The 25,942-nt window shown below is 44.0% G+C and overlaps 1 protein-coding gene across 2 annotated transcripts in view; it reads left to right on the forward strand.

Annotated features, from left to right (window-relative positions):
* Positions 1–1,484: 1,484 nt before the first annotated feature.
* The window catches only part of LOC135398826 (uncharacterized), a 48,399-nt gene continuing 23,941 nt past the window's right edge, over positions 1,485–25,942 (forward strand). For both annotated transcript variants that reach the window (XM_064630328.1, XM_064630329.1), the window contains exons 1-22: positions 1,485–1,710; positions 4,181–4,295; positions 4,680–4,759; positions 4,890–4,904; positions 5,587–5,726; positions 5,910–5,980; positions 6,114–6,287; positions 7,140–7,172; positions 7,252–7,354; positions 8,769–8,916; positions 9,001–9,050; positions 9,606–9,677; positions 10,536–10,765; positions 10,828–11,000; positions 12,212–13,826; positions 14,645–14,704; positions 14,791–14,900; positions 17,578–17,669; positions 17,738–17,835; positions 18,401–18,552; positions 18,631–18,741; positions 19,316–19,432. In XM_064630328.1, coding sequence (XP_064486398.1) covers positions 4,219–4,295; positions 4,680–4,759; positions 4,890–4,904; positions 5,587–5,726; positions 5,910–5,980; positions 6,114–6,287; positions 7,140–7,172; positions 7,252–7,354; positions 8,769–8,916; positions 9,001–9,050; positions 9,606–9,677; positions 10,536–10,765; positions 10,828–11,000; positions 12,212–13,826; positions 14,645–14,704; positions 14,791–14,900; positions 17,578–17,669; positions 17,738–17,835; positions 18,401–18,552; positions 18,631–18,741; positions 19,316–19,432 — 3,721 coding nt within the window. In that variant the 5' untranslated portion in view covers positions 1,485–1,710; positions 4,181–4,218. The remainder of the gene's footprint in view (positions 1,711–4,180; positions 4,296–4,679; positions 4,760–4,889; positions 4,905–5,586; positions 5,727–5,909; positions 5,981–6,113; positions 6,288–7,139; positions 7,173–7,251; positions 7,355–8,768; positions 8,917–9,000; positions 9,051–9,605; positions 9,678–10,535; positions 10,766–10,827; positions 11,001–12,211; positions 13,827–14,644; positions 14,705–14,790; positions 14,901–17,577; positions 17,670–17,737; positions 17,836–18,400; positions 18,553–18,630; positions 18,742–19,315; positions 19,433–25,942) is intronic.

The following is a 25,942-nucleotide window of genomic DNA, read 5'->3' on the forward strand; positions in this document are numbered from 1 at the left end:
TGGCCTGTTCGCGAACTATTTAGCCCGGGGATTTAACTGAAACACCCGATACACAGGGTTACGAGTTACCGATATACGTCCTGGAAGTGCAAGGCTAAATTTTTTTTGCATTTGCTTCTTCACCACAAACTTGAATGTAACATTGTATTTTTTTTTTAATTCGACGAGTTAAAAGATCCAGGAGACTGAATCATGCGATGTCTCTAGAAGCACAGTTATCAAAAGTCGACGCTCACAAGTTTTCATTTTTGCAACGCACAGCGGGGGATTGGAACGGGTTGCCTGATGAACTGTTGTCGTTCAAGATTATAATGCTTTTTGTTCATGGATTAATAAGAATGTCCACACCTGCTAGGGCCCATAACTGGGTCTGCAGTATGAATGACCAAATAAACATACATGTAGGGTGAAACCCTCCTCTCCCGTGTAAAGTCCCCATTGAACCACTCCCGAAATATTTTCCTGGGTACGACGCCACTGCCGATGGCGATTGCACGCTCGCATGCATCCCGCGCGAGCCGCTGTTGAGTAGTCCGTAGTTCTGTATCGTATCTGTATAATACAGATAAAATACAGATTAATAAAACTTCTGCAAACTGTATAAGTTTTACTCATGCGCCCATGCGCTCTATAAATGTTCTAAAATCTATATGGTGGTGGTGGTGGTGGTGGTGATAGGGCTTGCTGTTGTCGGCCTCACGTATGTGGGCAGCGTCACGACTAACGCCCTGGGGGAATGTACGTCCTGGGCCGACTTCTAAGGGAACTGTGCCGACATATGTCTGAAAGCGTCTCAGGAAAACCCAGGAAAAACTCTAAACCCTAAAATCTATATGAATTTCTCACGTAAAGTTTCAGCAACCCGTTGCGTGCCTTTCGCTAGTGGAGGAAGGCCCGTTGCCAAGAGCGGATCCGGACGACGCGCATCCCGCCGGACTGGCGGGAAGCTGTTGAGAAATTGTTTGCTGAAGCGCATGATAATTTTGCGTGACACGTCACAAGCACGAAACACACTGCCATAGTGCGTTCCCGCTAATGATTGGCGTAGCCAGAAAAATATTTCAGGATGGGTTATTTGGGGACTTTACATGGGGGAGGAGGATTTCACCCTTGTTTCCCTCTCCCAAATGCACTACCAAAAGTAGGATTTGGGGGGTTGAAACCCCCCGCCTCTGCCTACGCCACTGCGCCGAGAAAACGCCGCATGAGTTTAGCGCGTAAGGATCGTGCCATGGCTCGTGCATCCCGAAAATCTCGAATATTCGAAAATATTGAATTTGTTCGTAAGCCATGAATATAGAATTGTCGGATACAACCGAATACGAATACTGAAAATATTCGTTTTGTTCTCGAAATGTCGATGATTTGCACAGCCCTGCTGTTCGCGAACGAACCAAGAACACCGAAACCGAAACTTCGTTCTGTTGTGTACATTCGCTGACAGACGACGCCTCAGCAGACGAAAGCTTTCGCAATGGCGGCGGGAAGATGTTGTGCGAGAGTGCTCTTAACGCCTTCCTAACATTGATTTCCCGACTTTTTCGCTACTGAGAAGCTGAAGAAAGAAAACGTGAGCCCATACGTCATGATAACTCGGCGGTTGTACGCTTAAATAAGTGACGGGCGCTTTGCAAGATGCCGGGACGCCGGAGCCCGTATCATCGTCCTGTGAGATGAGGAGCAGTGCTAGGCCTAATGTGCCTTCATAAGGTAAGAAATCACGTTTGTGCCCTTGGTTCCTGCTCAGCTTTTACTTTTGTGCATCTATATAAAGTGGTTTGGGACACTTGTCGTAACAAATGCGCCTTATGCGATCTGAATCGACGCAGTCACGAGACGCGTCGGGTAGAAATCAGAAACGCGAACCAGGTTTTCTTCTGCGCTCTTGTTCACAAATAATATCTCTGACATAGAACGAAGCATATGTTTAACAAGTTTGTGACGTTGTTTTGTTTACTGCGAAGGAATTTGTGAGGTTCCTGAAATCCGCACACTCTGAGGGACAAAATGATTACAGGAAAGATAAGTTCGTGAGGTGAATGTTATGTAACAGCTTTATGATGTAGCTGTGCGCAAGTATACCAGCCTCATAAACGAAGAAAGAAGTCCATGAATTGCTGAAACAACTACCAAAAGTAGTCTGCGTCATGTTTTGTCACGCGTTCAGCGCGCCGAATTAATTAAATTAACGACGGGCCACCAGTTCTCAACTTGCGTTTCTGTCTGTTTTTCTAATGACATGCCCAAACAACAACTTTATTGTATGATGTTGATTGGGAGAGTTCCATTTGGTTTCGGTTTCTATGCTTTGACGCAACGTGTTGACAAGGTGGGATTGAGACAGCCGGGGAAATGATAACATCAAGGTGAGATAACAAGCGATATGGAATTCCGCAGAGTAACAGTTGTCTAATTGTCCTAATGGAAGAGTAACCGTTGTGCATACACACAGACAAGACTTAGTTATGTGGGGTGTGGGAGGGGGATGTATAAGGGAAAAGAGGCTAGCTTGATTGTCAGTAGTGGCACTTCGTCAGAAGGAATATTTTTGTCGATGTTATGAAATAAAGAACCAATGTTATTTTTGGTTAAGTTGACAGATTAAGCAATATTTCTAAGGTTTGAGATAAGGTCTTGCCGACATTGCACATCTTTTCATTTTCACATTTTGTTTTTGCTTTTGTTTTGCCAATTTGATTGGATGGAGCCCTGCAGGTTGTTTCGCATGGCACCGGAAGTACTGAATGGTTCAGCAGTGCCCCAGAGATAGAACCAACATGATTGAGCAAAGCTCTTCACTCTCAGTATTTTTTTGGCCGCTCCCTGCAAGTACAGCTTTACTTAATTTCAGTCACAGGTTTATTTCAGTATGCAACACATTTGGAAAATGGAAATGGCTGAGGCACTGGGACAGCTTAATTATTTTATTTGGACAAAGAGCTGGGGCTGTTGATGGGGCTGATGGTACGATGAAAATAAAATGCACAATGCACTCTGGGAACTGCCTACAATGTAGGCACTTACAGATACTTGCAGCGAAGAGACAAAGATAACACAGTCTAGAAAATATGCTACGCTTCAAAGCAGAAATGTGCTTAGCCAAATAAAAATAACAGCAAGCAAACACTGTTTTTGCACATATTACTATTGTTACTACTACTGCACTTCCTTTGTGCCTACAAAAATATTTTTGTACTATTCTTATTAGGTAGAGCATTGGTTTTCACAAAGAAATCATGCTGATTTCTCTGACTGGGCGGTAGAACGGAGATACTTAGTTCACTGTAAGACATTCGTGTCGTAAGATCACATGGCATGCTGCCCAAAACTTGTGCTGAAGCTCCTGGAAAAATCATCGACACGTCAATGGCACGTCATAGCACACAGTACCGGCACATGAGGTGCGAACGAAGAAAACATGAGAACACTGATCTCGCTTGTCACATATTGTTCTTGTGTAATGTATATTGACTTTTGCACCTTATGTGGTTTCATTTTTAGTGAAATTTTTATGTACAGATAGACCTTTCTACAGCCTTTCTACAGTCTTTCTTTAGCCTTTCTTTAGCCTTTGTTTAGCCTTTGTTTAGCCTTTCTTCAGCCTTTCTTCAGCCTTTCTTCAGCCTTTCTTGAGCCTTTCTTGATCTGTAGACGTTCACTGTCCTCCAGTGTGGCTCCATCAAACTTTCAATATGGCTTTCCCTTCTTTCGCTTTCAGTGGTTGTTGACGTTATCACCATGATTGCTGGTGTTGGTTATTCCGTAAAATAACACCAGTAAACACAGTTCAAGAGAAAGATGCTGAGAGTGCTGTCCAGCTTTTGTGGTTGGCACTGAAAGGCCTTGGTTGCTTTCATACGAATAAACATCAATCGTTCAATCAGTCGCGTCTGGTGCGCAAAAGCTTTGTCAACTTGAACGGAGTTTTCTAACATTTTCGGAGGAATCACGTGGGTGATGTGGGCAATCTTCTGCTGAGAAGTTATTGCACACTGAAATTCTGACACTGCAGTAGGCGCCTTCACTCTCTCTCTCTCTCTCTCTTTTTCTTTCTCCTCCCCCCCCCCCCCCCATGTAAAAATACAGTGTTGTACCATGTGCCTAATATTAAGGAACAGCAGTGCATTATATTGCGTGTACCTTGGCGGTTATTCTTATTTCTCGAGTCTTTCTTTTTCAGATGAAACGGTACAACATTCTCGAACAGTAAGCTCCGTCATGACAGAACTCCAGACGACTTTGGAGTTCTCCATTGAACTACACAAGTTCAGCAATGTTGACCTGTTTCAGCGTGGGTAAGAATGCTATTCTTTTGTGTGTGCCTAAAACACAACCCAACTGAATAAGCATAGATGGAGCCACTTGTTTCGGGATTATTGACCCCCTCTAAAACTTGAGGACTGGACTTACTAAAGCAAATTGTTATGTTAGCCACCTGTGCAGGCATGGGTGAAAACTAAATTCTTTAAAATTTGTACTGCCATCTCCTATGTTCTTCTTTTCCACTAAAAATCTCCTCTTTCGTACGATATCACCACAGTTTACCCAACAAACATAAAACTGGATTTTTACTTCAGATTTAGAAAAACATAGAACCCAACCCGCAGGTGCCTAAGGATAAACACCAACGAGATATAAATTTTAAAAAATATACCTTCCTAATCGTTCTTTCTTATCAGGTACTATCAAGTTCGTACATCCCTGAAGGTGTCGCCCAAGCTGCCGTCGAAGATCGAAGTAAGCCTGCCGCGGAACTCGGGTATGTCTGTCCTTGCGTAGCTCTTTTTGCACATTGTTGCACTTGAGTTTCTTGCCACATATGTACTAATTTGTGTCTTGTACTCTATAAATTATATGCGCACTTATCGGGCGTTCTTTTTGCTTTTCAGCAATGCAGGGTTATGGTAAGTTACATAAACTCTGTTTAGTTTAATGAGTTAGCTTCCAAAACAGCGAAAAATAGTGCCATTCCTTTGAAATTGTTTGAAATTGTGTTGTACCATAGGCCTTTGCTCTATGATAAAGTTACATAAAGTATCTAAGTTCTTACATAAAAATCTACAACGCTAGAAAGTGTAAAGTGCTTTTGTTAGTAGATGGGCAGGTTGGTACATAATCCGTCGATCCGTCCTATTTCGCTGCATCAACGGAGAGTGTAAGTGCTGCCAGGCATGAATGTGCTAATGCCTTACAACCCTGCACTTTTGCAACATACCAGTATCCTTCACCAGCATGTCCGCAGGGAAATGTGGTGGCCCACATATTTTTGGCCAAATGGAAAAAGAGTGGCTATCGGAGCTTCGGTATTTATTGCACCTGAGCTGTGTCTAAAGGCGCACAGGTGCCTAAAATTCATCTTGTGTGTGCTCTGCAACGCACCCTTGCTTTTGTGTCGGCCGTAGCAGTTTAGGTGCAGACGTACAGTTGCCCAGTAATATACAAGCATTACTGCGCAGTATTAATTTTTATTAATAATAATTTTTATTATTATTACTTTTATTATTAATAATTTTTATTATTATTTTTATTATTTTTATTATTAATAATTTTTATTAATTTTTTCACTCGATATTGTCGTGCCCACAGCGCCCCCCGTGGTGTTTCCAGCTTGCATTGTGAACGGAACGGCGGTGAGCAAGACATTCCAAATCCTTTACAAGAATGAAGAAGTTCTGCTCAATGATATTGTAACCTTCAAAGTTCATGGGCTAGTGGACGGACACAGGGTAAGGGGCATTCATATCTTACGTGCCGAAGGCGTGACTCAACATAAAGTGGCTAGCAGATGCTGAGACGTGAGGATAGTCGCGTTCTTAATATATTTCACGCTGATTAACTTCCATGCTGCTTAAACTGTTGACATGGCCCAGATTCGAAAATGAAGAATTAACCCAAGCTAATCTTTTCAGATTCGAGACATAATCTTGAAGACAGAATTCCATCTTCTGGTTGAACTGTGGTTCACAGATAAGAGCTTTGGGTGAGTACATGCCACACAATTCTGCACACTCATGGTAAGGGTACGCTGTGTTGGATCTTTGTGGGAACATACTTGCCTTATCTCGGCTTGTCTCGGATCGGTGTGAGAAACACGAGTTTCTGCTTACATCTAGCACTGACCAGCACAAGACCATACAGTGTGTGAGCTCTCGACTGCTCACCCTTCACCTGGATCCCGCCCGTGGACTTCACCACCATATTCCAGTGCTCTTTGACTACTTTCATCTTGCCGCTGTATCCGTTACGATTCACGCCTCCATTCTGGCCCTGTGTCAACCTTATTTAAGGTGCGTTTATTAACTGGATTATTCTAAACTCAGATGTTTTGTATTTTTCTTTCCGCGAAATAACGTTTCATGCTGAGCATAGTTTGCATCTTCCGTAGCAATTTGATGTGATTTGAGCAGTTATTTGCATGAACAGTGTGTCATGTTACAGTTAGTGATGTGTCATTATTACCATTATTTTCCAATACATAATGTGTCACATTGCCAGTACTTTGCACTATCGATTTGTTACACTACTAATATTTCACTGGAGTGCTGTGATGCACTATCAGTTTTCTCTTTTTTTTTAATTATTAATATATCAATTTTGCTTTGGATATGTTGCATTACCAATTCTTCCCATTAACAATGTGTCACATTGCTGATGTACTTCACGTTAATGACGTGCCTCATCACCACTATTGTGCATTAACACGTTACATTACCAGTATCCAATCCAATCACTTCACCAAATTTGCTCAGGTCTCAGTATTATATGCATTTCCAACAGGTCACTTTTAAATAAATTCTTCGTACTGCACAAAACAGCGTATCTTGGCAGGTTTCAAGTACGTGGTGATCAACCTTTTTGGTAGTAATTGAAATGTAATTCTTGCACTACGTATTTTGCTTCATGTACGGCCCCAATATACAGCTGTGTATTCTCCATTTCAAAGTGACCCACATTGTAACCATTAGTTTATCCCTAAGAGTAATTCTCTCGTTACAAATTTTAGCAAAATGACGCATGCTTGCTGATGTTAATACACAGTGGGTTACTTGTTCCAGTTTTGAGATTGACATTATACTTGCATTTGCAAAGTTTTGGAAATGTTACTATTTCTTGTCTATTACGCTGCACATGTTTGGCAGGAAGGGCCCAACACTGGCTCCTTGCCATCCTGGGTGAGTGGAAAGGAGATCTTGTCACGAGGAAAATAGTGGTTGGCATCCTTCTTCTAATCCTTTAATGCACCTTCTTTAGGTTCCAGAGAGGAGGAAAGACACAGTGGTTCACGAGCAGTCCGAGATTGTCGTCCAGGAAGTCAATGTCTTCAAGCTTTGAAAGTGTTTTCTTCGGTATCCAGGTAAGTAGGCTTTCAGTAGAAAATGTAGGAAAGATTTAATCCAAGATTGGAAAACCACCATCACTCTGCTGAATGAAGCAGTACAAGTCACATATATATATACAGTCAACCCTCGATTTATGAACACCCTCGGTTCCCCGATAAATCGTTCATAAATCGAGGGATTCATAAATCGAAAATTCCGTTAACTGAGTACTATCGAGCAAATGGAACAGTATTTCCGAGTTGGGATTGTGTTTATAATGCCATATATTGTGTAATTTTGCTTTTGACCATGCCTTCTGCTGTATCAATCTCACAAAGAACAGACGTTAGCGCATTCACACTCTGTTTATTATGCAATACTAAATTGTTTAATTTTGCTTTGGACCATGCCTTCCGCTGTGTCAATCTTGGAAAGAAGAGATGTCACCACATTCACACTGGACTGGTCTCGGATTTCCTCCGGGATTTTTAACCTCCGTTTATTAATCTCTGGGTGACAGCGACCACCTTATTCATCAACTGAGGTCAGGAACACTTGGTCGCACCTTGTGCGAGTGCGACCCCGGAAAACCCGTTTGTTGTTCGGATTTCGAGGGGTTAAGAACCGAGGGTGCAATACCTGGAAAACGTTTTGTCCGTTCAGGCGTCATTCATAAGACCACGGAATAATCCCTTTGAAGGTTACTGTGGACCTCGGAACGATCCGTTCATAACGCTGGGCAACTCCTAGTTGGTTCCCAGAAATTCCGTTCATTATTCGAATATCGAGGTTCATAAAACGAGGGAAAAATGAATGGAAAAAGTTTGGTTCCCTGTGCTCGTGTTCATAAAACGAGGGAATTCATAAATCGAAGGTTCATAAATCGAGGGTTGACTGTATATGCTCCCCAAGCCAGTGCTCTGTTACGCAGTCTTCTTGCTGCTCCCTTGAAAAACCCTTGCAGGCTTTTGCCCTGACTTGCACCTCTACTTACATCTGTACATAACGTGTACATTTTTTTAACTATTAGTAGGGCCTGACTTTTTACGGTTAAACCCGTATCCGCCCGATATTTACCCCCCCCCCCCCCCCCGAACGAAATCCGTAAAATTCGGGTTTAACCCAAATCTACCCGAAAACATCCGGGTCGCGTGGCACACTCATAAGCGTGCATTAAAATAAAGTTTGATAACATCGCTAAACATTAGTTCCATGTTAAGACAAATTTTTATTAAAAAAAAAAAAAATCACCCGAATACACCCAAATTCCTGACGACAGAAGATGCCGTAACGCGATTTAACCCGAATACACCCTAATTTTCGAACGAAAAATATCACCCGATATTTACCGCCCCCGAATTTGGCCAACAATAAAACCCGAAAAAGTCAGGCCCTAACTATTAGGGACAAAAAATTTGAGCAGCAGAACTTTCTAATCGAATCATGCAGGGTGGCGGTCGCCCCTTGGCCCGGCTCCAGCGAGCGTGTCTAGTCCACTGGGAGCTCTGTTCGTTACTCCTGGCTGCTTATCACAGCCTTCAGCGCAGACTCGCCGAATGTCTCAAGCTCTTGCCACCGTGGCAGCAGCTCCATCTGAGTACGCCCCCCCCCCCCCCCCCCCCCCCCTCTTGTACCATCTAGGCACTGTACAATCCTTGTCTAAGTTGCTCTCTTTCCCCAGGTTCGCTTGACCTCGCGTCTTGTCTGGACGGCCTCAGTGATATCGCTAAAGTGAGTTGGGTTGTCATTTTCGCATTTCCCTCTGTGATTCATAGTTTTCTGAACGTTCGCTTCACGATCCACGCTACACTCTTAAAAATGAACTTCACCACATAGCACGCTCCTAGCCAACCATCATATCGAATGATATCATTATCTGTCTTGATTTGTTGAAAACGAGAGGCGTACGCCTTTTTTGTGACACTTATGCTGTTCATAATTGTCACAAAAATGGCGTACGCCTCCCGTTTTCGACAAATCAGGGGAAAGAACGATATCATTTGAGATTATGGTTGGCTAAGAGCGTGCTATGAGGTGAAGTACATTTTTAAGAGTGTACATAGTAGCGTGATTTTCTTCACTGTACAGTAACGCTGATAATGCGGTCGACCTTGTGGAAGCATCTTGTGGAAGAATCCAAATATTGATGATGTTTTTATCTTCTCTGATCGTTATGCCGATCTGCATGCTCTACAACTGCATGAGGCGTTGTAGTTTATGTTACCGTTAAACGTTACCTGAGGCATTACCAGTGTAGCACATTAGTGACCAATGTTTCGCATCCAGGACTGCCTCTCACACATCAAGAAGAAAACGTCAGCCCCTCCACCGTGGGAAAAGGTCTTTGCTCAGCTCTCGGTAATCATCCTATTATAGCGTATTTTACATTGACGAAAGTAAGCTTATCTATTACCACCCATAGTTATGCAGGGTGTCCCAACTAACATGCACCGCAGTTTCAAAAAGGCGGAGCTCTACGCGGACAAAACTAAGTAAAAGATGAAGACATGACACAGATGACTGTCAGACGGCAAATTAAATGTCATTTAGTAAACTGACATTTGTGGTACTGTACTGTCTTCCATTATCCAAAATGACAGTTACTAAAATGACATTTAGTGTTTCGTCTGACAGGGGTATGTTGTCAGTAGTATTTTTTTCATTGTGCCTAATCACTTAACCACATAAGACTAATTAGCTAACTTTTACAATACTGGTTCAAGGGCCAAGGTGTAAATTGTAAGGCTGTTGAGTGCTTTGAAGAACACTGGACAGAAAAATAGAGGTGTAAAAATGAAGGTATGCTTTGTGTATCGTTTCGTCCTTTCTTTCTTTTTTTGCCTAAAAGGAGAGCCACACAAAGTGTACCTTGTTAAAAACACATTGGTCAGGTGTCCCTCAAGGCAGTCTACAAATTCCCCAATTGACACCTTCGCCAAAAGACGAATTTCTAAAAACTAATTAGTCTCGTCTAACTTATTGGGTACGGTGAAAAAATACTGGTCACCACTATGATAAATGACTGCTAACAGCATTCAGTTGGTTTCATTTGCACGGGGCACTCGGTCTTTTTTTCTTTTTTTGTCTTGGCGTATGGGAGTTGGGTTACCTTGTACCGAGCTTATCTAACCCGATGCGAAGTGAAGTCTTGATCGCTCTTAACGTTTGCTCCATGTGCAGAAAGCACAGTGCTGACAGGGCCAAACTTCTTTACAGAAAGTAGAAAGCGAAGAAGACTTTCTTGCCGTGGCCAACAGCGACGTGGCCCAACTGTGCGGGGCACTCATAGTCCTCTGGAAGCAGTTCCTCGAAGTTGTCATGGGACAGGAGAAGATTCGACAGCACCTTTCGCGCCAGCGACACTTCCAGCGAGTCAAGCGATTTGCCGAGGCCTACTTCGTCATCGAGAAGCCCCGCTTCTCAATGTTGTCAGCCAATGATTCGAGGTATATCTCCACATAGCGTATTCTGTTGAGCTTTGTTGAAACCTGGAGATATGGACTTGCAGCACCAACATGTTCCACGAGGTGACGGAAGCATTGCGGAGGTCCCGCTACTTGGCCCTCTTGCCACCGCTTGAGGTTGAATGCGCTGAGCTCGATGGGGATTTAAACAATCTTCCGGTTATCTACGAAGAGCATTATCAGGACTTCCTGACTACTCCTCTAGGATGCGGTTCACGTAAGTTCGGGTCTGTTTCTTGTGGGAAACGTGAGGCCTCTCCCCTAGTAAGGCGGAGCTTGCGCTTAGATGGGTAGAAATCCAGCGAACCGGTAGAGATGTAGGAAGGGAGTTGCCTCAGGACAGAAGCCGCCGATATTTCGAACAGAGATTGTTCTTCTTCTGGGCAACGTCCTCATCATTGGCACGGTATTTAAAGGGTTAGGTGTGACGTGTTTAAAGGTTCATGCGAATTGTGGGTCAACAGCGCGGAGGGAAGAAAGGGTCCGTACGGGCTTCTACGGCTGGAGTGAATGGGCCGCTTTGTTAGAGTGTGGAGGGGATTATGTGAGCGTAGTGATCTAGGCTCCAGACCGGTTACAGAAAAATGGGAGGTTCACGAACACGTGGACGAAACGGGACAACAGGCAAGGATTGGCAAGCATAGCGAAAGATAAGGAAGTTAGTGGTTAGTGAAGCTTGAGCTTTACCTGGAGAATTATGCAACATGCGCGCATGGTCATGTTGTAAGTGTCATTGATTAAGGGCCTGGTTTTTTTATGATGTAGCAAATCTCGAATTCTGCGGTTCAGAATTCTGCCAATCAGAAATTCCGCAATTTTCCGCGGCAAATCCCGGGTGAGAAATGTTTGCAGTTACAAGTGGTTTATTAAGCAATTCCTACTTGAAACCACTTTGTACCACTTTGTAATAAGTGGTTTAAGTGGTTTTTCACCTGGGAAGTGCTTGCGCGTCCGGGCTGACTGAGATATACAAAGACAAAATCATTATTAACTTGCATTACGTAGAACTAAAGCGTATATAAATCAAAATGCAGTTATAGCTAAGCTTCACCTAATGCTCGAGAGTAATGAGGTGAAGCCGACTTGCAGAATGGCGATAATGGTACCTCGCGTCACTACTATTCGAAAAGTATTCAAGAATTTCGAGCACTGAAAATAGGTTGTGAATAGCATTCGAATAGCATCACATATTCGTTTCATATTCGATATTTCCAATATTCGCACAGCCCTAATTAATACCGCAGTTAAAATACGTGGCGCTAGATTTCAGTGACAAAAACTAATACTCTCGCAATTTTTGCAAGAGTATTAATTGCAAATATTTTCGCATATATATTGCATATTTTGCATTGCAAATAATTTATTGCAATCTTGCAATACTCTTGCAAGGCTATAACTTAAAAGTCTGCATCACATCTTCCCTCGCAGAATCCTGCATCAACCTCAGTGACATCTCTCTCAACATTGATCCTCGTCGTGCATCGACAACCCTGTCTGCGAGAACGGAAGATAGAAACGGCACCGCTCGCTCGCGAACTCGTAATGCAAAAGTGGCCTACACACAGGGTGGCTCGCCCACCTTCTCCACGGACGCCGAACTCGGCTCTCCGACTTCGACTTCCTCGACCTCGTCGGCCGACCAGCAAGACCGCGAGAACTTCCTCCGCCACAAGAGTAGCATCTCGACTCGCACGAAAGTGAAGTTACGCGCGAGGACGGCCAGTCTCTTGCGCCAGCTCAAACGGCCCCACATCAACCACCAGCCGGTGACGCTTCTAGCGTTTCGCCACCTCGACGCGCTCCGCGTTCAGCGCGCACCGCAAGAGGCGGCGAAGGACCCAGGCGCGGGCGGCAAGATTCGACACTCGCAGAGCTCGGTCGCCGTGACGGCAGTGACGCTCCAGCCTCCGCGCGACACCACCGCTCATTCTCCCTTGAACAACAGCGAGTCGATGCCAAACCTCGCCACAGACGCGGTGCCGCCGGCTCCGCCGCCACCTCCTCCGCTGCAGCCACGGGCGAGGGTGGTCAGCGCGGAGCTCGACACCAAGTTCAGCGGGCTGTTTGTCACCGAGCGGCTCGTCGAGTCGTGCGCGTGCCTGGGAGCCGTCAAGAGCCGAGCGACTTTTCTGGCGCTGGCGAGGGAACGAGCGGGCGCAAAACACCGGCGTTCGATGTCCTCGTGCCAGGTCTCCATCGAAGCGTTCAGAGTGCCGTGGCTCGGATGCAGGGTCCCGGACTCGCGGAGGGAGTCCCTCGACGAAGTCTTCATGTGCCAGACCGGTACGTCGAGCAAATCGACGTCCGGGTACGAGAGCGCCGACGCGGCTTCCGACGTCGTCCAGCCAGCTACTCCGGGAGTGGAAGAAGTTGCTCCGAGCGACGACAGGCCGTCTCCTCAGCCTCCGCCGCCGCCTCCGCTCGAGTTTCAAGACGACCCCGTCGAGTCGACGGAGCAACCGGTCGCAAAGCTGCCGTCACTTCCGACGCCGGTCGAAGAAAAATTTCTGTCCCTGAACGGCGTCAGTCCGAGCGACTCGAAAACAAAGCCTTCGTCGCCGAGCACAAACAAACAAAAGGCAAGCGCATCAACATCTTCCGCGCCAAATCCGCCGAGCTTTGCCTGCGAGGGGACCATGTTCTTTCCGAAGCCACCGCCACAGTTTGCGGGCGGCGATTCGCCGTCGAATTGTACCGTCGAGGAGAAGGTGGCGGAGCTGAAGGAAGACAGTGAGGTGCCGGGAGTCGTAATCAACGGGGAGAAAGAGCCGGGGAGCGCGAGCCTCGGCGGGGAATTCATCAGCGGGGACGATCGGAGGGCGTACCTCGAGACGAAGTGCACCATCCTGGAGATGCTGACGGACATGCGTGACAGCGTGCCGTTGTCTCACTGCAACGGTGCCAACAACGCTGTGCAACGCGAGGACAACGCGGAGTGTCAGCAGAGGACGACTCGTACGAACTATTCGTGCTGGGGAGATGTGGAACAGGAGGATGGGATTAGTTTACGAAGGGCGTCGGCTGTTGGATCCGACGTCATTAGGTATATGCACCGCTCGCAATTAGAGCATGAAGTTTTCGAGAAATTTTTTTTTTTCTAAATTCGGGGGGTAAAAATCGGGTAAATAAACACGTGCACTATAATTCGTGTGAATTTGGGTGAAAAAACTTCCGTTAGGCTAAATTCGGGGGGAAATCGGTCTCAATTACTCAAAGTAACTGTAGTGGTTTGGTACAAACGGTGATGTTACTTCATTTGCAGCCAAACGAGTAAGGTAGTGCATTCCTACAGACATCGAAGTGAGGGCAATTTGCCAGGCAAAAATCGGGTTTTACCCTAAAGAGGCAACCTTCAATTCGGGATGCAAATTCGGGGAAGAATCGGGTAAAACCCTAAAACTTCAGGCTCTACTCATAATGTCCTTCTAGGAAGGTTGTGACACTTCAGCTCAAGTTATCCAGGATAAATGTGAAAAACTGTGATTTGTTCTGCAGCAAAAAGGGGAAACAGACTCTTAAAAACACGGTAAATAAGAACTCTTAAAAAAAGTAACTGTCTGAGGCTCTCGGGGAGGGGGGGGGGGGGGCCTCTGACGTCAGCGCTCGAATGGGAAGTCTGTTTTGAGGGTCTGTATCTCACTCTCTACAGCATGTACAAAAATTATTATATTTTTCTTCTTCTCCTCCTTCTTTTGTCAATATCCTGGTACCAATGAGCAATGAGACAAATATAGAAGTGCCACAATCTGAGCTTGGTTTCTGTCCATCCTGTTATCTACCCCACATTGTGATCACGAAATTTGCGAGGAGTGTTTCCTGTTGTTGTTGACGGTTAAATACCGCTTACCGTTAATCCCGCAGTTTTATCAAAGCCAAGGAAGAATTCCGTGCCAGACTCAATATGCCCTGGCTGTGGTGCAGGTAAAAATCGTCAATATATCACTTTAATGCAGTCGCATCTAAAATTGGTATAGATTGGTGTGATATGATTTCCAAAACGCTTGCAGTGATTTTCCGGCCCTGGCCTCGGCAGTTCCATACTTCCAATGTGATAACGACCTTCGAGCTTTTAGTCCCGACGGCCTTCACCTGGTCATCTGTGTTCATGGGCTTGACGGTATGTCTTTTATTATTATTGATTATTATTATTCTTTAATTATTTATATTTTATTTGATTACTGGAGCTTGGCTCGAATAAACCCGTGGATACTGTTGCCACCTTGTAGTGAACTATGCCGTTGCGACTAATTCAATTCCTTTATTTTGTAACGTAGTAATGACCTGTTGAGATGAGACAGTTTGCACTGCTACAATGTCAGGGCCTTAAAGGGACACTAAAATGCAAAAACAAGTTCACTTCAAATTACTTTACACTCCACGTTAATTTCGTACTTGTTATCGTAATTCAAAACTTTTGATTCCGTTACGGAGCTATAATCGAAATTGTGCCGGACTCTTTCAGTGAACGTTGTTTCAGCTCGTGCATGGGTGTTTTCAGTCCATGCTGCATGCTGCATTTGCGAGAACCAGTGATTGCAACTAACTACTTCTACAGTAGTTTAACTATAACTACTAACTACTTCGCGATGGAGTAGTTTAACTAGTAGTTCAACTACTTTTCAGGGTATTAGTTAAAACTATTTCTTTAACTACTGCAATGTATTTTAACTACATCTATAACTACTATTAACGTTGTCCATCAACACCAATCCCTTGTAGTGTTCTCGGACACCTAATTATGAATCACAAGCAACGATAAACTTCGGCTCGAGCCATTGCTACGATCGTCGAATACGAAGCTTGCGGCGGGATTCTTTCTGTGCCTACGCGATAAACTAAGTTGCAGAATTATTTCGCAGCAAATGAAGTTTCACTAGACAAGCATTTGAATTTGAATTGAATTTATTTAAACTTAACCATGAAAAGTGAAGATTTAGTACACATGCACGACACAATTGCTCTGCACCTCCGTTCTCATCAAACAAGTAGCTCAAGGTAAAAGTCGGAAGCACAATCGTGCCGTACAGCTTGCGGCAAAATCGGAAGTAGTTGGCATCTTCAGTAACCTAACTACTGTAGCTAACTACTCGAAATAGTAGTTTAACTAGTAGTTGCACACTACATTTCTGGAAGTAGTTGATTACTAGTTGAACTACCTGATTGTAGTTAAAAAGTAGTCATCAACTACTTCCAGAAATGTAGTGTGCAACTACTTTTTAACTACAATCAGGTAGTTCAACTAGTAGTTAACTACTGGCCATCACTGGCGAAAACTGTTGTGGGCTACAATTCAGTGAATCCGTATTGAAAAACGCAGCAGTACGCATCATGCTGTGCATATATGGAACACTACGATCGGATCCGTTCCAAATCCACACGCCCACGATAGGTATGCGCGCGCTTCTCCTGCTGTCTCATTGGATGCCGCCAAGCTTTGCCGCCTGGGTATTCGTTGCTCCCAAAGATGGCTTTTCATTGGGTTCACTGTGTTAACTAATTTTGCTTGCATTATACTAATTGAAACATTGACTTTCATTTGAGAGCAAGTTGTTTTTACATTTTAGTGCCCCTTTAAGGCTCAACGAGGCCTTAATTGTCAATGACGCAAAACCAAATGGTCTTTATTCTGGGTAGGTCGCATTCTAGCACCCCCAAATGATTCTTGGAAAGTTGTGCTTTCTTCCTGTAAACTTTCCAACCTTTTTGGAACGATTTCAACCATATCACCAAGTATCGATAGGTATGACTGTCACGTAGGCGTTTATGGTTACTTCTTGGTGTCTCTTATCTCCACACCAACGCCAACAGTATTTCACCGCATTCTACAGATACCATGTCCCACTCCACCCAGCCCTTCTACTGGGTGACACCCCTCTTGTGCCGTTTGATAACGTAATCAAATTTTTGACCACGTGTGGGTTTCTTAGTCAGATGTAGATGATAACCATTGCTCCGCTTTTATCCATTATCACCGAACTCCTCATGTAAATATCTCATTGTCACACTTGTAGATAGCTTTTAACTGCCATGCTCGCTTGCTATCGTCATCCCCCTCTCTCTTATCCTGGTCAATCAATCATCGCTCATACCTGTAGATAGGTTTTAACCAGGGATCGGAACCGAAACTGAACCCGAACCGAAAACCGGAAAAAACCGTTATTTTCTGACGAACCCGAACCGAACCGAACCCGAACGATTTTTTTGCTTGTCCTGAGCCGAACCGGAACTGAACCAAAAAAAATTGATACGGTTACCGGTTCGGCAATCGGTTCAGAGGTGAATTAATTGTACTACTGACCGACCTTTTTTTTGCTCACCTGAACGGTTATCTCACACCTTTCTCTTACAATCGTGTACGGTGAGCGTAAGCTTGCTTGCATGTAGCAAAATTACTGCCCGTGGACCGGTTAAACCGATGCCGAAAAAAGTAACTGTTCCAATCCCTGTAAACGCCCCGATCGCTGACAGACTTTTTTTTGTCTGTGTATGTGCGGGGGTGGGGGGAGGGGTTCTCCCTGAGCCGAACCCGAACCGAACCGAACCGATATACCTGAACCGGTTCAAGCTGATAATTTCGGTTCAGCGGAGCTAAACCCGAACCGAACCAATATGCCTGAACCCGAACCGGACCGAAAAAAATACCGGTTCCGATCCCTGGTTTTAACTACCACACTCTCTCTCACATCATCTTTCCCATAATCGTCTCCGACACACTCAGCATAGTTTTGGCGCTCTATGGCCTTTGTTGCCTTTGTGCCATTAAACACATAATCAATCAATCAATCAATCTCCAGGTAATAGTGCAGACCTTCGCCTGGTGAGAACGTACCTCGAACTGGGCTTGCCTATGGTTAACTTTGAATTCTTGATGTCCGAACGCAATCAGGTTGGTGCCCTCACGGTGGAGCATACTCGTACTTCGGCTAACCACCACTGACTGGAATATTTTTACAGGGTGAAACTTTCGAAGACTTTGAGACGATGACCGACAGGCTAGTCTCGGAAATCAGCTACCACATCGAGGTGTTTGCTCTGAAACCTGTCAAAATAAGGTTAGTTTTCCAGCCAGCCACAGCTGGAAATACTTGCGTTACCGAGTCTAGCTGCGGTACAGCGGGTTCGTTCAGACCTGTTCCAAGGAAGGGCTGGCAAGACTGGCAACCACTCCTGGTGCCTTCCCTAGATGGGCATTGGACGACAGGTCCTTAGACTGACATTGACCGATAATTAGAGCCTGAAGTTTTCGGGAAATATTTTTTTCTAAATTCGGGGGGGTAAAAATCGGGTAAATAAACGTGTGCACTAAATTCGTGCGAACTCGGGTGAAAAAAACTTCTAGTACACTAAATTTGGGAAGAAACTGGTAAGAACCTCAGGTAACGTAGTCTCGTACAAACAAGCAGCTCTGTTGCATTTGGAATTTTACATCCTGGTGTTGTTGCATCAGTTAGTACTACCTTAACGGCAATATTGATATCGGAGTCAGTTTTTCGCGTGGAAAAAAAGAAAAAAGAAACACACTTTTACAGTACGCTATAGTGCAAATTATGCGCGTAAATGTTGCATTTATCACGCTTACATTATCCGATCACACTCTGCATCTCGTTGCCATTCTAGCTTCATAGGTCACTCCTTGGGGAACATCATCATCCGGTCGGCCTTAACTCGACCGGAAATGAAGCCTTACCTGGGCTGCCTCTGTACATTTCTGTCACTTTCTGGACCGCACCTGGGGACCCTGTTCAACAACAGCGGACTAGTCAACATGGGTAACTATCTCGGGTTACAGGGTCGGCGAACAGTCTGCCCTCATCTTGTATTTTCCTTCTTTTTTTCTTTCCTCCAAGGGATGTGGTTCATGCAAAAGTGGAAGAAATCGGGGTCATTACTCCAGTTATGCATGAAGGACACTTCCGATATACGCCAGTCTTTTCTGTACAAACTTAGTCAAAAGCCAGGTGAGTGACATAATTATCTCAGTCGTCGTCGTCATCATCATCATCATCATCATCACCACCATCGTGATGATGATGCTCGAGTGAGCTGCTTATAGGTAGGGCCTGACTTTTTAGGGTTAAACCCGTATCCGCCCGATATTTACCCCCCGAACGGAATCTGTAAAATTCGGGTTTAACCCGAATCTACCCGAAAACATCCGGGTCTCGTGGCACACTCATAAGCGTGCATTAAAATAAAGCTTGATAACATTACTTCCATGTTAAGACAAATTTTTATTAAACAAAAAAAAATCACCCGAATTCCTGACGACAGAATATGCCGTAACGGGATTCAACCCGAATACACCCGAATTTTCGAATGAAAAATATCACCCGATATTTACCCCCCGAATTTGGCCAAAAATAAAACCCGAAAAGTCAGGCCCTACTTATAGGTGCAGTTCTCCAAAGATTGAAAACGTCCGTAATGATTACAACAAATACAGCCCTTACGGCACTGTGCTCTGTCCTTGCCTCCTTCCTGGTGTCGGCTAGCGCTTCATTGCGCCATTTCTTCCTTTCTGCCGCACGTTAGGCTTGGAGTACTTCAAACACGTGTTGCTCTTTGGATCATCTCAAGACCGCTACGTCCCCATCCACTCCGCAAGGATAGAGTTGTGTAAGGCTGCTGTCAAGGACACATCATCTTTAGGTAAGTGGAGGGCCTTTGAAACATCCGTGCTCCTGGTGAACGCAACGTTAGTTGATCCTATCCATCAGAATGTTCCAAAAAGTGAGGTGCTACTGCACAACGCTTACGATGCTCTCGACGATTAACTGCCTGTGACTTACTTTCGGGTGTTAGCGTCGCTTCCCCGGGCGTCCTGTGCCCACTTTGAGAACGTTTTTCCTGCTGTCACTGCGACTGCTTCAGCTTTGCATTACCACGCGCATCACAATGTCTCAATAATGCCTTAATTTCCGTACGACACACGCTACACAGTTGAATGCCTGCGTCTTTTTTTTTTTTTCCTTCCTTCTTTTTTGCTTGCTTGCTTGCGCCGTATGCATGTCGGGAGTGCTTCTTAAAACTTTCTTGGCTTGCTCCGAGTTTGGTTGTCCGCACGCTTCGAAACGTCCCCGAGGCTGACACTTGTGGCACGACGTCTGGCAGTTAACCACCCGCATGTTTCCTTTGCTGCATGGCTGCGGCACATAGAGGTTCTTCAGTTTTTGGGGTCCACCCAGGTATGTTGACTTCTCTCCCTTTACCTTTTGAAATGGTGATAAACAATTAGTCACTGAATTTTTCATGTGTGCCTCGCCACTAATGACGTCCAGCCCATTGATGCCACCCTTCTAACACGAAAGGACGACACCACCATCGCCACCCTTTGGTGGGGCTCAGATAACTGGTTGTGCCAGTCACATTTGTTGTGGTGACATTTGTGTAAATGGGGGCATATACTTTTATTTCAACAGACCCATTATACAGTAGAACCTCGTTATAATTCGAAGTCGTCTTGATGTCGAAAAAAAAAAAAATCGAATCAAGCGGGCGTTTGAAGTAAGCGAACCTGGGCGCATAGTGAAGAAAAATAATTTATTTGCCGAAGAACTGACCTATCTTCGTCTGCCGCTTTCCAAACATGACATCGCACGCACGTGGTTTTTATGGCAGGTTATCATTGCGTGGGTTGGTCGCCGATGAAGATGATGAAATTCGGTAGGAAGCTTATGAATTAAGCGGGATACGGAGCCAGTCTTCTTCAGATTATGTGGTCAGATTGCAACGCGCGAAGGTGGGACCGCAGCAATCCTTCGAATTAACCGGAATTTCGAATTAAGCGAGATTGAATAATCGAGGTTCTTCTGTATTTGGCACCACTGTTGACAGTAGTGTTTGTTCTGCTGAATAGTGAAGTTAAGTGAAGAATGAAGAAGGCAGTTATTCACCGATGGGCGCATGTCGTCGTCATCATTGCAATACTATTGCCACTATATTTCGGACTATTGTTACCAGTGGTACTCCTTTTCAATAGAACAGTGGCATCAATACTTGATGGAATTTGAATTGACATTGAGACAAGGAGTATGATACAAACAATTCTTGGACATTTTTATGCTTCCACTGCACATTGAAGTCATGCACCCTCAACTAGAGATGCGAAGCCCCGGAAAAAAAACTGAAATTTTGGGGAAAAAGAAACAGAAGAAAAAAACATTTTTCTTCTGTTTTTTTTCCTGAAAAATTGGAAAAAATGGAAACAAACGCGGTTACTGCTGAGTCGAAGCATTGCCGGCCAATCACAGCATACAATGAGCTAGAAACTCATTGCTAGAAGCGATTCAAAATTTACGGAAATTTTGCATCTCTACCCTTGACACACATAGTCCAGAAAATGAAGGTTTAGTTAGTTCCCGACTTTGTACTGTAACATTCCCGTGACCAAAAGCTACTTGTGTTGCGCTTGCAGGTGCAGCGTACCGGGAGATGGTGAACAACCTCCTCCAGCCCCTGGTGGACAAGCCGGGAATCAGCCTCGTGCGCTACGATGTGCACCACGCGCTTCCGAGCAGCGCCAACTCCCTGATTGGTCGGGCCGCTCACATTGCCGTCTTGGATTCTGAGCTCTTCATTGAAAAATTCATGGTTGTTACGGGGCTCAAGTATTTCATTTAACAAACAACAACAAAAAAAAAAGAAAGCATTGAATTGCACATGCTCAGCCTGAGGCAGAAGTCACACACAAACCAAGTTTTGTTATCTACTTAAGTGAAGTTGCAATAATTTATTGTTCGATTAGGTGTCTTGGACTAGTCTTTCTGAGCACTGATCGGAGCTGTACTATACAATCATTGCTTCGTTTGGAAAAGATCTGTGAGAACTTCCTTTTGCCATTTATTGTCATTTAAGTCCAGTCAAAATGTTGTGCTGTCTTTTTAATTTTTTATTTTTCTTCTTTCTTAGTGTGCATTGCCATGTAAGCAACACTGAAATCATGTGCCACATGAAAGGAGGTAAAAAAAATTTGCGTGATACATGAAATGTTACGCAAATTTCCTCAGAGTGCTTGTTCCCCCCCCCGAATGTTATTTCAACAGCCGTTCTCCTACAACACTATGATTCATAGACACGAAGGGGTAACGTTTTTAAGATACATACTTTAATAAGCAGTATTGCAGCGCTATTCTTGTGTTCTACAAACAGCAATTATTGAATAATTTTGCGGAGTTTTGCTTTACATTTTTACACTCAAAGTAAACATGGAATTCTTGGTTTTATGCTAAGCTCGATAATCAATTGCATTTTGTCCGTTCGCATGTGAGCTACAGTATTTTATTGAAGTATGATGAGACACGATTTGTTGGTTTCTTCCTTCTAGCTATGCTTTTATATAAAACGCAGCCTCAGACACACCCTCCTGGCTACTTGTGTAGCTTATGGGGTAAAGTTTGCATACCAGCATCCAGAATTTTGTTCTTTGTTGCAGCCGACACTGTCACAAACTGATTATGAGCATAATATTAAAGAGGCCCTCGGCACAGTATGTGAGCACTACATTTGCTGTCAGCCATTTTGTACATTTTCTAGCTGGTTGCTACAGTCTTAAAGGGTACTACTACCTTTTGGAAATCGTAACGTACATTGATGCCGCGATTAATTAATTTATTTAGGCTCCCTACCAGCCTCCTACTTGGGGCCAACGCAGGGGTCATGTAACCGACTCGATCATGACAGATTGCATGTGCGAAGTAATTAATTTATATTATCCCCGCGTGCTGTTTCATTTTCGCTCTGTTGTACACATGTCATCGTCACTCGTTTATTACAAAGTTTCACGTACTTTGGAGGAGTTCCTTTTAGGACTGTTGGCTTTAAGCAGGGAATCTGTGTTGCAGCTCTCAAGTATTTTCTGTTTTTTTTGTATGTGTGTGTGTATAGATCTAGGGTGCAGTTAAGTTATGTCGTTCAGCGATTTGCATATACAGTGGACAAATCTGCCGACCGCCACTCTAACGTCAAAAGTTTGCCTACTACTTAAACGAGCACCGAGGTGACGCCCCCAAAATTTTTTCATCTTTGTAAATTCGATTACACAGAGCTATAACACGCCTAAGAGCGAAAATATTTTGCACGGTGACTCCCCCTTTTGGACAGCTCGACAGACGAGGCAGGATTTCGAGCGGCGTTAAACGTCACCTCATTGCTCCGTTAAGGCTGCTGCACAGCACCGTCTGCTGTTACCGTCTCTTCAGGTTAGGGCCACAGACGACAACGGAGCACAAAAGCTAAACTGTCAGCCCATCTCATGACTTGCATTCTCCGCAGTTTGCGAGGATATATAATTTGTTACAGCCGTGAGCAAACATTGGTATGCCACTTTCTAAGTGATCTGCAGGTATATTACACCCCCGTAACATGGAAAATTTAATGTCATTTGTTCGCTGCCACACGGGAACGTGTAATGAGTAGAGCCTGAAGTTTTAGGGTTTTACCCGATTCTTCCTCGAATTTGCACCCCAAATTGAAGGTTGCTTCTTTAGGGTGAAACCCGATTTTTACCAGGCAAATTGCCCTCTCTAGGATGTCTGTAGGTATGCACCATCTTACTTGTTCGTAAGAAAAATGTAGTTGTATCACCGCTACAGTTAGTTTGAATAACTCAGCCCGATTTCTCCCCGATTTCAGCGTCATGGAAGTTTTTTCACCCGAATTCGCATAAATTTAGTGCACATGTTTATTTACCCGATTTTTACCCCCGAATTTAGAAAAAAATATTTCCCGAAAACTTCAGGCTCTCGTAATGAGTAATGACATTACATGTACGTGATAATGATGTTTGCTTAGCCGTTGAGTTTTTGGGGAACTGATTCGCTTTTGCTCTGGCACAAACTGCATACTGTCGATATTAGAGGTGCAGTGAGGGGCGGCATCACGTAGGAAGAAATGCAAATTATGTGCAGACAATGTGCAGACAACTACACCCTACTTTCCAGTGAGCTTCAACAACCTTGTTTCACGTCTGCAATGTTTACTTTAGGATTTGACAGGGGTCTTAGTTAAATCTTATTAATTGCAGCTTCACAAATGAACCGGTATGCGGTACAGAATATACCCCTATATCCTGACAAAATTCATGTGCCATGCCACGCTGGAAAGGCAGAGATCTGTAACTTAGAGGACAGTTCGGGGCCTTCCTATCATATCTTATCACCTACACCTCTTTCTGTTGTCATCTCCCAACACCACACAATTGTTCGGAAAAAAACTTCGTGTTTCCAGCATCAGTAGGCTGCGTCATCACCTAATACAATGCTGACACTGGTGACGCAGCACATGTAGCATGATAAGGATGTGACGAACTGGCCTGTTAGCGAATGGAACTTAAATTACGACATGGATCATGTGACATCACCATTACCTGCCTTTACATACAATACAATACACGTACAAATACAATACTTTGCTGTGTTGTCCTCTCGAAGGTAGACTGCATGCAAGTATTGCAATTGTTTGTAGCCTGATCAACTAGAATTGCCCACAAAAAAAAATGCCAACCCTTTCAGTTTTCCTTGAGCATGTTTTCTATCATTTGAAAGCACTTCAAACAGGAGGTTCTGCATGTTTAGATTCTATTTGTCCAAAATTTTGGATGGGATATATCACTTGTTCGAAAAAAAAATGAGTTCAGGATATTGAACTTTGAGTGATCTCGTAATGCAGGGAATATTCTTGTCCTGTTACCAGCTACCTTCCATTTGGGAGTGAGTCGGCAAATTACGGATTTTTTTTTTTTTTAGATAATTTAGCTGACATCTCTAAAGATGCTCTTGCGTTTACACAAAATTGAGCGACAGCTTTCATTGCCCTGGCTTTAAATGCAACAACGCAGAACCTCGTCACAATCTGCTGTCATTCAACCACTTTGTGATTCAGAAATTATGGAGGATTGTAGGATTGAAAATCCTGATGAAAATACGATTGACAGTTACGCTGAAATTGAGAAAGTTCATTGTTGCAAAAAATGATTGCAGTCAACTTTCTGGAGGTAAATTATGGTTGTAGAGACTCCTGTGATCTGACATCAAACTGCCCTCATGTGGATATGCCATAACTGTTCTTATTTATTGACGCACGTCTAATATACCTCCCACGGTGAACTCATCTTTTGATATAGTGGGGGACGTTGTTTCTACTTTGTGATATGTCAGTCATTCCATTGCCACTCGAGAAAAAGAAAGCATATTTTGGATTACCACTGTCACATGAATTTAACATTATCTGTAGGCATTGCAGCAGTGTTGGTCAGTCCTTGTGCCAGTGGTCCCTTCTTAGAATGTGGAATTTGAAAGGCAGAACATACGGGGGACACTTATTTGAGATTTCTTAGAGTGTACACTGAAGTGCTTGGTGCCATGAAGCGTTCGTACAGCTCCGGTCAATCTTAATAATAACACTGAAAAAAAAATTCGGTCTCATTTCTCAGCATGATAACAGCCACCCTTGGAGCAATGGGGGAACATTAAGTGAACAGAGTCCTTGAGTTAAACTAACATAATAATTTTGTCCAACTAAGATTTCCTCATGGCCCCAATGATTGCTGCAATCGCGCTCAGGAGCGAGGCCACAATTTTTTCAGTGTTATTATTAAGGTTGACCGGAGCTGTACCACTCTGGAAACACATATACATGCAGTGTGTTACGCACTGTTAACTGGTTCTAGCTAGGACTTTTTTTTTTTTTTTACTGATCACTATTACTTTCAGTACTTCGTGGTCCCCCTTGTCTCTTCATCCATCAGCTTTGTGCTCTGTTTATGTAAAACAAGGCCTACAAATACTTCTTTGGTAGTACTGCACTCGTGACTGGGTCAATTACTGATTGAAAAAAAAAAAAAAACAGTGAAACAAACATCCTTATTTGTGATTATAAATGCGATACCTCGAAGTATTAAAAAATAAATAAAAAATACTCAGTCAGCTGGCTTTTATAATGATGCCTGTGTCTACCACCAACTTGTGTTTTCGTGTTTGTTTGTTTTTCTCGCTGATGAGGTTGCTGCATTCTTTTTACAAATACAGCGTTGTTACACAGAGTATTTTTTACGTTGTTGTTTGATTTCTGTTTGAGAGTAGCCTGTGTCCGCTAACAGAGGTCCGGAACTGTTGTGTAAAGGTTACAGGATATGTTTGGAAGCCGACCAATATGACGAGCCAA

The sequence above is a fragment of the Ornithodoros turicata genome, chromosome 6 (genome assembly GCF_037126465.1).
Source record: "Ornithodoros turicata isolate Travis chromosome 6, ASM3712646v1, whole genome shotgun sequence".
In the NCBI taxonomy this organism is placed as follows: domain Eukaryota; kingdom Metazoa; phylum Arthropoda; class Arachnida; order Ixodida; family Argasidae; genus Ornithodoros; species Ornithodoros turicata.